This window comes from Catharus ustulatus, chromosome 1 (genome assembly GCF_009819885.2).
Source record: "Catharus ustulatus isolate bCatUst1 chromosome 1, bCatUst1.pri.v2, whole genome shotgun sequence".
Lineage (NCBI taxonomy): Eukaryota > Metazoa > Chordata > Aves > Passeriformes > Turdidae > Catharus > Catharus ustulatus.
The window spans coordinates 120,511,989-120,527,132 of NC_046221.1; the positions used below are offsets into that span (position 1 = coordinate 120,511,989).

The 15,144-nt window shown below is 36.2% G+C and overlaps 1 protein-coding gene across 1 annotated transcript in view; it reads left to right on the forward strand.

The window, feature by feature from the left end:
• Window positions 1-7,790: 7,790 nt before the first annotated feature.
• The window catches only part of RP1 (RP1 axonemal microtubule associated), a 170,175-nt gene continuing 162,821 nt past the window's right edge, over window positions 7,791-15,144 (forward strand). The window contains exons 1-2 of the mRNA XM_033070858.1: window positions 7,791-8,429; window positions 9,776-9,951. Coding sequence (XP_032926749.1) covers window positions 7,791-8,429; window positions 9,776-9,951 — 815 coding nt within the window. The remainder of the gene's footprint in view (window positions 8,430-9,775; window positions 9,952-15,144) is intronic.

Consider the following 15,144-nt stretch of genomic DNA (forward strand, 5'->3'; position numbering starts at 1 on the left):
TTGCATAAATGTAATGTAAACAAATACAAATGCAGTCTAGGATGGCTCTTTTTTTCAAATGTCCCCACTCAGAAAAAAGGGGAACATGGCTGACCCTTCCTTCAGTTAATATATACTGCAGAGCAGAAGGTAAGTGTAGATGGTTCAATACATCTGAGGCAAGAAAGTAAGGAAAACTAATCGGATAATGTTTATGCATTTAGATCTCAGATAGACTATACATTCCAGAATTAAATTTTAGTTCATTTAAAAATGATGGGTTAATTTGTACTTCTGGAAGGGCAGACATTTCCCAGAGGAATCTGTCTACTGAACACAAAAGGGCATTCAGATTTGAGGTAAATGTAGTGGTGGTCAAAAACCAGAACAACTCACTGATTTTAAGTTCAGCTAATCATTCAGGCAGAGTTCTCTTAACAGCAGAACTCTGGCTTTATTTTGTTTTGTTTTCTTCCCCAGAGGCATACTTTTTTCTTCATTCTGCATCCTCAGCTGTTGGTTATCAAATCTCTGTTGGAGAATTTAATGAATAAAAGTCTGTGAGGATTAACTTGATAAGAAGTTCATGTATATCAAACAGTAAAATGCTGTTGTAATGTGATGGTTCAAAATCTTATCAGTAGTAACATATTAATAGTGTGACATTTTTTGGAAAGCTTTGCTGGAAAGGGTGTAAACAGGCTGGGCACACTGAAGGGAACTTAACCCAGGCCTCTGCTTCTAATGTGATAATTTCCTTTTTATCTTGATAGCAGTTTCCTAGTTCCATACCTTACTGAGCAGTCCAATTAAAAAAACCAAAAACCACAAAACAAACCAAAAAACCCCCAAAACAACAACAACAAAAAACAAATCCAGAAATACGAGGTTGCAGGGACTTGGAAATATGAGGCATGTTATCAGCATTTTCTTGGGGCATGAGATCAACAGCAATAGTTTAACTGGTGTAGAAACTGCCCTTTGTAAAGAAGTGACTCACTCTTCAGTGATAAAAATACTCAAGTGTTAGCTGCTGCTCCATATGGCTCTGACTTAAACAAAGGTGTCGTTCAGGGGCTGTAGGATTGCCAGGCAGTGAAGTCCTCATCGAGCACACTGCTCTGACCCTGATCCCACTCAGGATAATGCTGCAGAAAAGGCTGCTGATGTTCCTCAACCTGGGATGCTGATTATCTTCTAATGCAAAAGGATATATCAGTAAACATGCAAATGTAAATGCTGACATATTTTTCTCTCTCAAGCATCAGTTTCCTAGATATGATAACGGTTTTGAGAAACACTGAGGACTTGTAGAAGGAGGTGGTAAGTGCAGGTTATATTTAGGTACTTGTAACATTTAATCAGTCCAGTTACTGAAGCAAAGTCCATAGAAAAGGAGGAGTAATTGGTCAAAATCAGGAAACATAGTACAGTATTTCATGATTATAAGCCGCACCATTTTGACTAAAATTTTTGTCCGAACCCAAAGTGCGGCTTATAATCAGGTGTGGCTTATACATGGACAAAGAATGAAAAGTTGCTGTTTTAGTTTGGAGGACAGGTGTCTGCTGAGAAAAGCAGGAAGTTCTCTTTGAAATGGAGAATGTAAACCCCCTCCCTCCAAATTATTATAATTTTGAAATCAAGGGACTTTCAGGCAAAAATATGGGAATTAGGAATAACAGCTCTTTTCTAGGGAAATTCAAATAGAAATACAGTACTACAAAGAAACAAACTCCAAACCCTGACACAGTCAGAGTACAACCTGACACCCTGTCAGGCAGGGTGTTGGTAGCAGTCCCATTAAATGGTGGCTGCATCCTCTTGCAGTGACAGATGTGATTCAGTTGGAGCAGTGCTCCTGCAGAAGGTGCAGTTTCCCTCTGAAGGTCCAGTGGTGATGTGGAGAAATCCAGTTTTCCTCTGGAGTCCAGTGGAGAAAGGGCTGCCTTAGTGTCCCAAAACCTCTGTTTTTATCTTGGTAAGAAATGTTGGGCTCTTCCCTCTGGCTGGAGCAACTTCCAATGGGATGCAGTAATTTTATCAGTCCCACAGTGGGACTCAATGGGCCATTAGCAGAAATTGACTCGCTGGAGGATGAATGGGTTGTGAAAAGATAAAGAACAATGCCCTGCCTGGTTTCAATGGACGACCCATTAGCAGAATATCTGCAGTTGAGATAAGGATCACTGCCCCCACCCTCAACAGATGGTGATAGAATAGATACCTTTTATCACACTCTGTATTGTAACGTGCAGTTTATAATCAGGTGTGGTTTATGTATGGACAAGGAATGAAAAGTTGCTGGCACCCGGAAGTGCGGCTTATACTCAGTGCAGCTTATAATCGTGAAATTACTATAATAAAAGTGCTACAATTATTTTGATGCTATATTTTTCTGGTCTCACACAAAGAAGGTGGGAGTCAGAACCTCTTGACTTTGAACACTTGGTTGGGCTGAACTCAGTAGGTCATGTGTTTTCTTAGGGTGCTGGACTCAACCCTATTGCCTCATAGAATGGAGTTGCAGGCTAACTGCAGGCCCTGGAACTTCAGCTGGACCTTCCACTACCTTCCTAGAGGACTGCCTTTTGAAAAAAAAAGGGACACTTCCACTGATGCCTGCAGTCATTAGAGTAGGTCTTTTATACTTATCTGGTGTTACGATCACAAAGAGCCAGACACGAGCTTTTATCTTTTTGCTTCTTCTCAGTGAGAGACAAGACCTCTCAATGAAACTTAGTGACAGTTTCACAGTCATATGGTCATAATTTCAGTATTGTCCAGTCAATAACCCTTAAATAGGACCAAGAGGGATATTGAGTACAGATTAAGTGCAATATGATGGACTGAAGATATTTTAGAGATAAACAGGTTTGTCATTTTAAAGTGGGCATGACAACAGCTCAGAAAAATGGTAAATGTGCTTGCCATTACAATTTTAACCTGTGATATGTTTTCTCATGTGGCCTGATTTTGCTTGCTTCAATTTTCTGGACTAATTTTGTATTACCCAGTTTTTCTTTGTGAAAGATTTATGTATAAAGAACAACTGTTCTCCAGATATTAAGACTTAATTTCTATTGCAAAATTTTAATAATTCCATGGATGCCAGCCAGGCTACCCACATGAATGGATGAAAGGTGCTTCTATCTCAATATTGATTGCTTTAGGACAGTGATAATTTTTTTTGTGGCTTTTTAGCAGTTTTTTAGCTTTCAACCTGAATAAAGTGTAATTCTATTGATGCCATTTTTACTATAAAGTTGATGATTCCTTCTATCTTTTCAGAATTTATGAAGTGTTTATAGTACAAGAATGAATGCAGTGGGCCTTTAAGCTGCATATGCCTGGACAGAAAGCTTTGCAAGCCTTTTGAAGTCTTAGAGAAATAAGAGGCAATTACACTGTCAAATGGTGACACTTGATTGTCATCTTCACCAGGTCCCAGCAGTATGATCTCTTGAGTCCCCAGTTCTAGAGATACACGGAAGCCACTGATGGATTAGCTGGTTATTGAAAGTGTCTTTGCCTGAACTGGAAAGTTAATGAGGGTAGCAATGATGTTTTAAATCCTACACTGTAGGGAAATCCAACCCAATATAAATTCCTGTTATAAGCAGTTTAGTTTTAAGATAGCGGAATAGAATTTGCACTTGTTCATATTCTGAACAAGCGTAAACAACAGAATACTGACTGGAATACATTAGCTAAAATAGATTAAGGACCTGAGTTATTATATCAAGATATTATTTTAAAAAGCAATGTTTATAGCAAAATACCTGTGTGATATTATAATTTAATCTTTGTTTGTACCTATGCATCTTACGAAAATGGAACTGAAGTGGTATTTTGCAGCTTCTGGCAACGCTGAATTCTGTACTAAGGAGACTAGTTAAACACTCATTAGAGCATGTAGTGGTAGTGTTTACTGAACAGTGTTTTTGTTACTGTTCTACACAGCTAGTTTTGAGAGCTTGGTGTAATCCTGATTAAGCAAAGAAGCTCCAAATCAGATTATGCATTTCGTGTCAATTAGATGGAAGAGTTACCACCTGGGAACATAGCATTTCTACTGGGAAAAAGAAAAAAAAATATTCCACATTTCATGGCATAAGTAAAAGATAGTTAAGCATAATCCTCCTATCTCTTCCTGATCTATAATCACACACATTAATAGTCATGGCCTTTTATCTCAATATGTAGAAATAAAGAATGCCTCATCAATGACAGAATTCCTTCAGACTGTCACGTTTTACTAACTGTTGTTAGAGGAACTGTGGAACTATTTTTATTGTGTTATCTGAATAGAGAAAAATATGGGAAAATCTTTAGCACAAAGAGAATCAACTTGAGAAAGTGAATGAACAAAAGCAAGAATTAGAGGTAGCTAATAATTAGAGGTAGTTAATAAATAGTCTCAGAAGATGAGTGGTAGAAGCTCCATTTTTAATATATTAAAATTTTTTATCACAGTAGAACTTATTTTGGATGATAAATCTCCTCTGACATGATGGTATATTAGATAACTCATATTGCCCACTCCCATTTTTATTTTATGTGGTTATGTGACACTCTTAAGCAATCTGAGTAAATAGAACATTATACAACAAAATATTTAATAGGTAAATAGTGTTTTAATGTCATATAAGAGGACTTGCTGGATGAGATGTTAGACATTCTGCTCTGAACAATGGCTGCCTGTGGTGAACCTGGTCTGATGATTCACATTAGCTGAGATTAAGCAAGTGGATTATGATGTTTTTCCTGGTTGAGCATACTTGGAATAAGACTAAGGATGTTGTTTCATGCGGCATAGACGACCACAAGTACAATTTATAAATCTCTGAAAATAAGCTATACTCTCTTTTATTTGCATAGGACTGTGGGTGAGTATGATAAAACTATATGCAGTGCTTAACAGCTCTATGGCATTGAGGGTATTCTTATGTATTTAAGAATATTATAGAATTTAGCTTTGTGTATATACATTGCATGAGTGGTTTTGTTTATAGAATGCAGGGAAAAGATTAAGTTTGATTTCTGTTTGATTTTCTTGGAGAATAAATGTCTCAACATTTTAGTTGCCAAAGTATCTTAATAAACGTCCTGTTTCATGTAATATCAGTTCTTTCTTAATTTTAGAATAATACAATTTAAGTATGAAAATTGATAGTATGTTTATGATGAAATTATGGTATTCTGTGATGGCCTGTAGTATGAAAAAGTAGCTTCCACAGTAAATTGAATGTTCATTGTTGAAATGTTTTCTATTTGTAAAAGGTATCTAAAAGACGCAGAAGCAATTTTTGCTATTAAAATTAATACTAGAAACATGGCATGCTAAATAAAGGTCTATCATCCATTTTGTTAAGGAAAACTTATTTTTCTTAGTTCATTCAAATTATTTCATGTTTACACTGAAAGTTGTCTTTTTTCTTTATTGATATGTATATTCCCTATTTGTCTTGGATTTCAGTTCTTCCACACTGTCAAGACTAACTATAAGAATTAGATTTACGCAAAATATGTTGCATTTCTCTTTGAAATGCTGGTGCTTATGTAACTGAATGTTTTGCACAAGCACAAATATCTAGAACAGCTTCTGAGACGCTAATTCCAAAGTGATTAATGTCATTGGTCTCATGACAAAATCCACCTATTTTATCTCTTGTAAGAATGAATAATCAAATCACACAGTTAGATGAAATCCCACTCCATTTTCCCAAAGTGTTGGAAGTACCGTAGAGAGGAGCTGAGGAGCTGTGTCAGTTCGTTTCTCTCTGGCCATTGTTGACAATGACACTTTTCCCCCAGAGATCCTGGACTGGACTCTCAAACTCCAGTCTTGGCCAGCTGAAATGGAGAAGCATGACACTCAGTTCACTCAGGAACTTCTGTCATTGCTGCTTTCACTTGAGTGGAACATTTGCTCTGCAAAGAGAGTAGGAAAGTTTGTGTCTCAGCTAAACAAAAATGCCCTTATAGATTTCATCTAGGCATATCCAGCTAAGCAGAATGGCACATGCAGCATAAAATATCTTGTTCAAATTGTGTCCCTAGTCTTAACTCACCTGTCAAACTCTCAGTATAGAAGTATAGTGAAAATTTACTCAGCTAATCAGTAGATGTGTAAAAAAAGATGAACAACTGTAGCTCTCAGTGGTTTCAGTTGAAGTGGAGCTGCTCCCTCCTGCAGAAAGTAAGCCATTTCAGTAACTGGGTTGTATAAGTTGCTGCAGCCAATCTTGATAATTTCTTCTTGCATATTCCTTAATGAAATAATTTTTCCTTTTTCATTTTTTTAGGCTTTTAAAATGTATTTATTTATTTTAAATGGAATTGTCAGAGTACATCATTCTAGTGCAGTCCTGTTTGGATATATTTTAGTTTTAGCACTTAGAGGAGTATATTTCACAGCATAAATTAAGGTGGATTAAAAACATTTCTTCCTGTGTTTTGATTAGTGTTCAAAATTTTTAACTCCTAGTGAAGGCAAAACACCTGAGCTGAGGCTGAAGCATTATAGGAAAAGCTGTTAAAACCCAGTAAGATAAAATTTTATCAAATCTGACTTAATTTGAACCTTCACTGTCTTGAAACATAACATTTTCTTATCAATTTCAGAACTGATATATGCAGTATTAAAATAATCAGAATACTGTTTTCCATAGTTTCATTAAGAAAAATATATGGTAGCCAGAGACTGTTCCATTACTCAATATGGCAACTTTATTAAGATTACATAATAAAATAATTTAATTTCTTTTATTTTGATGACAAGTGTTCTCTGAGGCTGCTATGTAGCTTTTCAGTAAAAGTCTGCTAAAACTGAGGCTAATTAGTTGAAAGTTTTTACCCTCTGTTCCAGTGAAAGCAAGCCAATTATTAAGATAAAGTTATTTTAGTCACTTAAATGGTTGTCGTTGCGGTATCTATATTTAGATTGGATTAAAATTGAAAGATTGGTGCTCTATTTACAAGCATGAAGACTACCAATATGGCTGTCAGAAATAATTTGTTGTTTATATGACCATTTCAAGGCTACTTCTTCTGAAGAATACCTGAATTTTTTTGTGTCTTTTTGAGGGACTAAAATAGTTTTCTTTTACTAAAAATGCCTTATTTTGTTAGCAGTTTTTCTCTCTCAGTATAAATGTGACTGTTGTAGTAGATATGTATTGTGAGATATAAAACTTGTAATAGAAAAGCAAATAATATGTCAATTTTTGATAAAACTTCACTCTAATATAAGTTTTGAGCCTTATTATGGTCTAGATTACAGTGCTGTAAGTCAGGAGACTTTTCTCTGACTTCCATGGTTTACCTTGGAATATGTATAAGTATATAAGATCAGACTGAATTGCACTGTCTTCCAGTTTAGCTATTTTGGACTCAAAAAGGTTTGTACAAAAGTACAAATTGTTCAGCCCTAGTAAGGACTTTGCTTAAATATCTTAAAAGTAAAATGTCATTAGCTTTGTGCTCAAGAAAGGATGGACTGGCAAACCACCTCCTTTTAAGAAAAGGTCTCTTGTACCAAAATGATAAGAGATTTGAAATTGCATTGGAGAGTTCTGGGAATACTTGCAAGTAGAGCTATGCTAACTTAATCTGACAGTATTTGAGTCTTTGTGCTATTTAGTGATAACAGCTTGAATCCATTTAAATCCAATGATTTTTGGCACAACACGCTACTGTTGGTTTCTTATAAATCCTCTTTCTGCACCTTTCAAAATGTAGATCATATTTTTACTAGTCACAGGAAAAGTTTTACACCCATCTCCTCTTTCTTCCAGATTGCTGTCAAAATGAGTGAAACACCTTCAAGTAGTTACTCAGTGAATCATCCAAACTCCTCTGAGAGTGAACAGAGTTTATCCACGCGCCATTTGAATGTTACTGAACCTGTTGTGGCAAAACGGATTTGTTTCTATAAAAGTGGAGATCCCCAGTTTAATGGAATCAAGATGGTCGTTAACAGCAGGTCTTACAAGACATTTGATGCCTTGCTGGATAGTTTATCCAAACGGGTCCCGCTACCTTTTGGAGTAAGGAATATTAGTACACCAAGAGGGAGACACAGCATCACCAATTTGGAGGATCTGGAAGATGGAAAATCCTACATTTGCTCCCATCAGAGGAAAATGAAGCCCATCAACCTGGAACAGGCGAGCAAAAAGCCACTGCCCTGGCAGATCAGCAGGCCTGTGAGCGCTCGGCGTCGAGCTGTGCAATTAGCAAGGCAGAATGAAGGTGGCTTTGGCCACCGAGAAAGCAGAATTACAACTCCCAAAAAGATGCTTGTTTTCAAAAATGGAGATGTAAGACTTCGGCGCACCATAGTTTTGGGAAAGAAAAATACACAAACATTTGAGGCCTTTCTGGATTATATGAGTGAGCTAATGCAATATCCAGTTGCAAAGCTCTATACCACTGATGGCAGAAAGGTGAGAAAAAGGATGAGTACTGATATATTTTTGTGATTTCTTCTAGATTATTTTAAAATTAAAAGAAGTTGTATCCATGATTGAAACATGGTCCTGATGCATGATCTGATGTGCTAAATTTCATCTGTTTACTTTCAAAGCTTTACTCCCCTTTCAGAAGGGCTACTGGCTTGGAGGAAATATTCTGGAATCTGGGCAACAGAGAGAAGCTAGTGAGGACACATCTCATTTTAAGCAAAAAAGAAAAACCACTTTTTTTCCTCTTACTCAGGCCTCTTTAAGGCATGCACCCAATTCTCTACTTTTATCCATTTACAAAACCTTCCTTTAGTCTTAATGCTGCTTATCTGGGATTTTTAATGTTTTAGAACATGATAAGTGGCATCTAATGCCTGCATGTATTTTTATCATTGCACAAATGCAGAGTAGTTTGCCATTAATGACTTGGAACTCTGACAGCTGATTGCCTGTTATAGTTTCAAACTATGGACCAGGTTCTGCACCTCTAAACTCAGGTGATGCAGCACCAATAATTCAGATTTTAGTCTCGTGTGCTGTTTGTATAATTTTAGCTCAGTGTTTTTTCTGACTGTTGTTTAACCACAGAAAAATACTTATGGTTACACTTAGCAGATATCTAGAAAGAAAATTCTGTGAAGAACTCAAAAATATCTCCTTTTTACCCTTCACTGAATGAAATTGTGTATTAGATTGGGCAACTGTTTATATTACCTACAAGTTAATGAAGTAGTTTGTAAGTATTAATTTGCAGTATATTCTGGAATGCACATTCAAAACTGTCAGACAAGGCTCTGAGCACCTTGATCCGGTCTGATAAAATACTCAAGTAAGGGTTAGACTACATAACCTTCAGAGGTCTTTTCTAAGGTATAATGATCTGTGATGATGTTCTATACCTTTGTGCAAGTATGAGTCAACTGCTCATGCTGTATTCTGAATTTTTCCTCCAAGTGTCTCCTCATGTGTATACCTACCTCCAAATGCATATTCGTATTTCATGACTATGAGCAGTCACTGTGCAACGATGAAACAAAGTTACATGTGCAAACACTTAAATTTTAAGAAAAAATTTCATCTGGATCCAAGTTACTTCTTGAAGTAATTATCCAATATATTTATATAACAAGATATATCCTCACAGAAATAGGAATTGCCTTATAGGAATTGAAAAATTAATTCTGTGCTGTGATACATATTTAATAGTCTGCTGGAAATGAATGTAGAGTCTAAGAAGTGATGATATTAAAGCTTGAAAGGGATAAATCTCTTACATTATTTTTTAGTGGTTACTAAGGCAGAGAATTTAATGTTACTTTTTTTTCCAGGTTCCTAATCTTCAGGCCCTGATATTGTGCTCTGGAGCTGTAGTTGCAGCAGGGAGAGAGCCTTTTAAACCAAGCAATTATGAATCCCTTGGATATTTGCGGCCTGCTAAATTGCTTGGAATTGGAAATCGTGTGTACCCAAAAGCAAATGCCAAGTCAGAAAGTGAAAAGAGTAAGTTCTTTGAATTAATTTGTATTTTATTAATTTGTTTGTTTCTCTCAGCATAAGACATAAACAGTGACAATCTCACTAGGATCAAGGATATTCAGAAAGGCCAGTTAAAATTGTTTATATCTGCTGTGACTCCTCTTTAAGCTCATGAAAGATCAAAGTGTTAATTTTCTTTTTAAAATGCAAGTTTCTGCTAAGTAGTATTAGCTAGTATGCATATTTTGTTTCTGACAGACTTAGAACATGGATGAAAATCTAAGAGTATACTTCATTTTAATTTACTTGATTGCCATTGTTATTAATTTTTTGGTGTCAGAATTAATAACAGTGGTAAAAGTGAAATTTCAAGCTACTTCAGGCTCTCATTGAATTGCTTGGGCAAAACTTTTGTTCAGTTTTTAGAACTTAACAAATGGAGATTTGGGTTGTCATGACTTATTTTTCTTCTTTTGTTGCATGCTCCACATAAATAGGAAAACTAGTATAGCATCCATCCACTCACAAATTCATCATGTTTTTGAAGCCGCTTTTGCCTAAACAGAGTGATTTCCAGTCCTCATGGCTGCTATACATTATATTATTATTGAATATTAGGCTATACATATATTATTATTGAATAAGTTTGGCAAAAGACATACAAATACAAAAGATATGTACTTTCATGCATATATATGTACTTTCTCTTTGATTACTCGTTGCTCCACTGATAAGGCCAGGAAGAGTGTGAAATGGCCAGTGGATGATCAAGAACAAAAGGAGCTCTTGGAGAGAAACCAGGCTAGATGAATAGCCTGAGGTCGAGGGAAATGGAATGCTGCAGTACCAGAGCTTTAGGTCCTGTGGGAATTCCTGACATTAGAGCATCATGTAGGGTTGAGGCACTGCTGGCAGGAACTTCCTTAATCCAGAGGTACTCTCTTCTTTTGCTACGGCTTCATGCTGTACCACCAGAGAACCCAGGGAACACTGTAATTGTTACTGCACTGGGACTTTGCACAGTGTCATGGAGCACGTTAATATATAAGACATTTGATTTCCATTTGCTTGAGGGAGTTCCATTCACATTCCTTGCACTTTATTATCTCCCCACCAAGCTATTAATTTTAGGGTTTCTCTAGCCTTCATGTACTTTGATTTGCACAGCTTGAGACCTGTTTGCAGAGCATAACTAATGAGTTCACAGACAATGAATAAGAGCATTTTGAGAATGAAAGTTCTGCAGAAACAAAAATCCTACTCAGATTTTGCTCTGAGACAGAGACTGAACCTTGCAATTGTAGAAAACCTGAGTTGCTGAATCTGATTATCTCCTACTTCTTATTCTTAGTTAACAGCAATCACAGGAGGGAGGAGAAAACAACCCTCTTTTTGTCTTTAACCTGAAAATTAAAAAAAATATCAGGTGTTAGGAGATTTCATTGATAATATGAAAGCATGGAAAATGAAACTTCAGCATCTTTGCTCCAATTCCATATTCTGAGACAGAGAGGTGAGATTTTTACTCTGTGAAGCACAAGTTCTGGTCTGTGTTAGAAGAGTTAGTACAAACTTTTGTTTCTTATTCAGTGGTAAAGCATATGCTTGAGAAACTTGCAAGGCCATTTGCCTGAAGTTATAGACATTTTTCTATACTGGTAATATATTACTGTAAAAGTCTTGACATGAGACCACTTAAACAACAAACAAACTTAAACTCAAGATATGTAGGTAAGGTAGTATTGCATGTGTTGAAATGCTTTTTGCAAGTGAAACCTTTCTATTAAATGGTGGATCACATATATTTAGATATCAGTGGCAGTTGTTCCTACCTTGGTCAGGTGGTATATGCACTGCTTCCCCTGCACATGCAGAAGACCTTGGAAGACAGCAGAATTTTATTCTTATGCTTTTATCTCTCAACTCATCAGTTACAACTATGAGAGAGACATGAGCTAAAATTTTTTAAAATACACAAGTTATTGTAGAGTCATCAAAGTATACTGTGGGAATGTATATTGTGTACGCTAGCATATCTTGGGCCACATTCAGAAATCACTGATGTCTAGAAGTATTCTCATTGGCTTTGCTGAGTTTTGCAGCATTGTCTATAGAGCAGATATCTGAATGTGTTTCAGAATGCCATTATTTAAGCTCAGATTTTTACAAGGAGTTCAAGAACTTCAATGTTTACTTTATAGAAGGCCAGTCCTGAGGACTGGATATGAATGCTTTCCTCACGTGTCAATGACATTACAAAGAGTAGTTACTCACGTACTGTAGATTGTTAGATTAAGTCCAGTCACCTTGACTGACATGTTTTAGTACTAACTGTAAGAACTAATAGGAAATGATATATTAATGATCGCTAAAGTATGAAGAGGAGGTAAAGCTGGTAGCTTGAAGCCCAAACAAAATGAATCCCTTGAAATGCTCCAGGCAAACTCAACTCTCAACTAAGTATAAAATTAGATCATCTAGACTTTTTAGGCTTTGGAGCTTCAAATAAGACTGTAGTTGTGGTATAAGAAATTACTTATTGTAAAATAAAATTAAGTGGCCAAGTATTTAAATGCTTAATTCTTTATTAAGACTTTCTTATATTCCTTTCTCTGAAAACTTCCTAGAAGAATAGCAAGATTACCCATGGGTTTTTTCTGTACTTCCTAATGCAAAATAAATTAAAAAAACTCAAAGTATGTGAAATAAAACACTTCATTAGCATCTTTGATACTAATTTTTCTCCTTCTTTTCTCCTCTTTTTTGCCTGTCTGCTGTCTCATCATCTGGATCCTTGTCCATGGTATTTGTCTGCTCTACTTTCTATCTACCGAATGAATGTGTGTTCTTTCAATGTAATTATTGGTAGTGAGAGCTGAAACGGACTCTAGTTCAAGATCTCAGATATTCTCTGTTTCTTCTGAAAAACAATCCAGCAATGATAACAACTCAAACGATAACAACTCAGATTCTTCCTATGTTCTTGACAGTCAAAATGGGATAGAAGGAAATCAGTCAGTTATTGGTGAAGACTTATCTGTGGCTCAATACCAAGATGACATTGAGAAATCTGTTCATGTTAATCAAGATGGCAGTATCACAGTGGAAATGAAAGTTCGATTCAAAATTAAAGAGGAAGAAACCATTAAGTGGACAACTACTGTAAGTCGTGCTGGCCTTTCTGCTGACAAAAAAGTCTCCATTTGCAATTCTTCTGCAATGAATGTGGAAGACTGCTCGTCCAATGTAAATACATCAGACTGTATAAATCCAAAGGATGCTCTATTTTTGAAGAGCTGCAATAAAGAAAAGGAAGACTCATTACAGCAATCCAATGAGGAAGTGTCAGACAAAGAATCAGAATCTGATTTGAAAACTGCTGACTGTAATGTCTTTGAGGAGAACAATTCTGCAGATTTAGATGTAGGCAACGTACCTGAGGAAAACATCAAACCTCGCTTTTATAGGCCTCCCACTCCTGGGCCAAGGCGTGTTAGACAAAAGAAAGCAGTAGTTGAAAGTGTCACCTTGGTATCTGAGAAAGAGGTTCAAGAGAAGACAATAGGGCAGTTTTCCTACAGTGAGGAAATAGAGAATGGGGAAAAAACATCTGAGTATTGCATGGTAGCTCATTCAAGCAGAAAAAAATCAAGTGTCTGTAATCCAAAGTTTAATGAGATGGGTGACAATGCTTTATTAAAGCTTTCTTCAGAAAATATAAAAGAAGAAATGCTTTTAAAAGTAAGCCACAAAAGTAGTGAGTTAATGGAAACCACAAACAGGGAGACATTAGAAGTGCCTGATGAGGGTGAATTGGTACAAAATATATTGGAAAAATCAGCTGTGGGACAAGGTGCATATAGTAGTTTAGCATCAGCCTCCGAAGCTAACATCAGTGATTTCATGCCATCGTCAAAAACTTATCAGACAGCTAGGCCAGGTACAGCAGATCACATCCATAAGTCATATGATATTAAGCAAATAAAAAGATCAGTGAGTTCTTTCATTACGTATTCAGAATTATGTCAGTCAAAAGAAGAATTAAAGTGCCAAGCTGCTGATTTAATAGCTGTTTCTCAAGATTCAGTGCATTCGGCCTGTGCTGGACATAGTCAGATGAAGATGATGGCACCTCCAGGTACTAAGAGTCTTACTGAGAACGTAAATCCAACAACTGGATACTTTCCTATCGTTACTGAAAGTGAGAGTCAAATTTGTGCCACATCTGAATCTGTGATGACAACACTCATTGAGGACAGCCAATCTACATCATCCCTCACCAAAAAGAAGAAGAAGAGAAAATCACCTAGCTTGCTAGAGCAAGGTACATATGAAAATCAAAATCAAGAAATTTCAGAGGTAATTAAAAGTGAGGGATTGCATATCACACAGGATTCCACAAGAGAGGCTATGGATAAATACTCTGAAATGATTCAGAAAGAACGATCTGAATATTTTGCAAAAACCAATGATGGGTCTGCCAATTCAGACAAAACCATATATCCTGAAGATGAGTTCTATCACCAGGATTCAGTGGAACAAAATGGATCATCATCATCTAATAAAAAGAAAAGAAGTAATAACAAGAAGTTAGCCAAGATAAAATTGAAGTCAGGCAAAAAAGGTAGCATAATTTCTTCTGCAAAGAGTGAAGACGGTCTAATGGCAGCTGATTCAAACAATGAATCTGGACAGAGTCAGGATACACTTAGTATTGAGAAAGAAAGCGCACATCTTATAACCAGTTCTTTCAAACAGACACCTAATTCATCAGTGACTTCAAAGCCATTGTCAGAAGTGCCAAAAAATCTTAGCTTTGAAAAAGAAAAGAATAATTCAGAAAATGTGCTGTCAAAGAAAGAGAAAAAGCAAAAGGTAATGAAGAAAAATCTAGGTAAAGGTGTAAATAAGATAAATATGTCAGAGAGTGCCATTACACTAGAGGCTCTAAACCAGGAGAGTTTTCAAGAGGAGGGTGTTGAACATTCACGTGAAAACTACGTCCAAAGTTGGCTGAAAAATTCATTATCAAATTCTGTCTTACCCCCTATAAAGAAAAAAGAAGAGACTGTAGAGAATAGCAATGCCTGTTCTTTTCCTAAAGAAAATACTGATGCTTCTGTAGAAAAAGAGGCTAGATTTATCACAAATAATGTACATGTAACTGGAAAAAAACATCTACTTGAAGATAATCTAACAAAAAGACCATTAAAGCCTATTG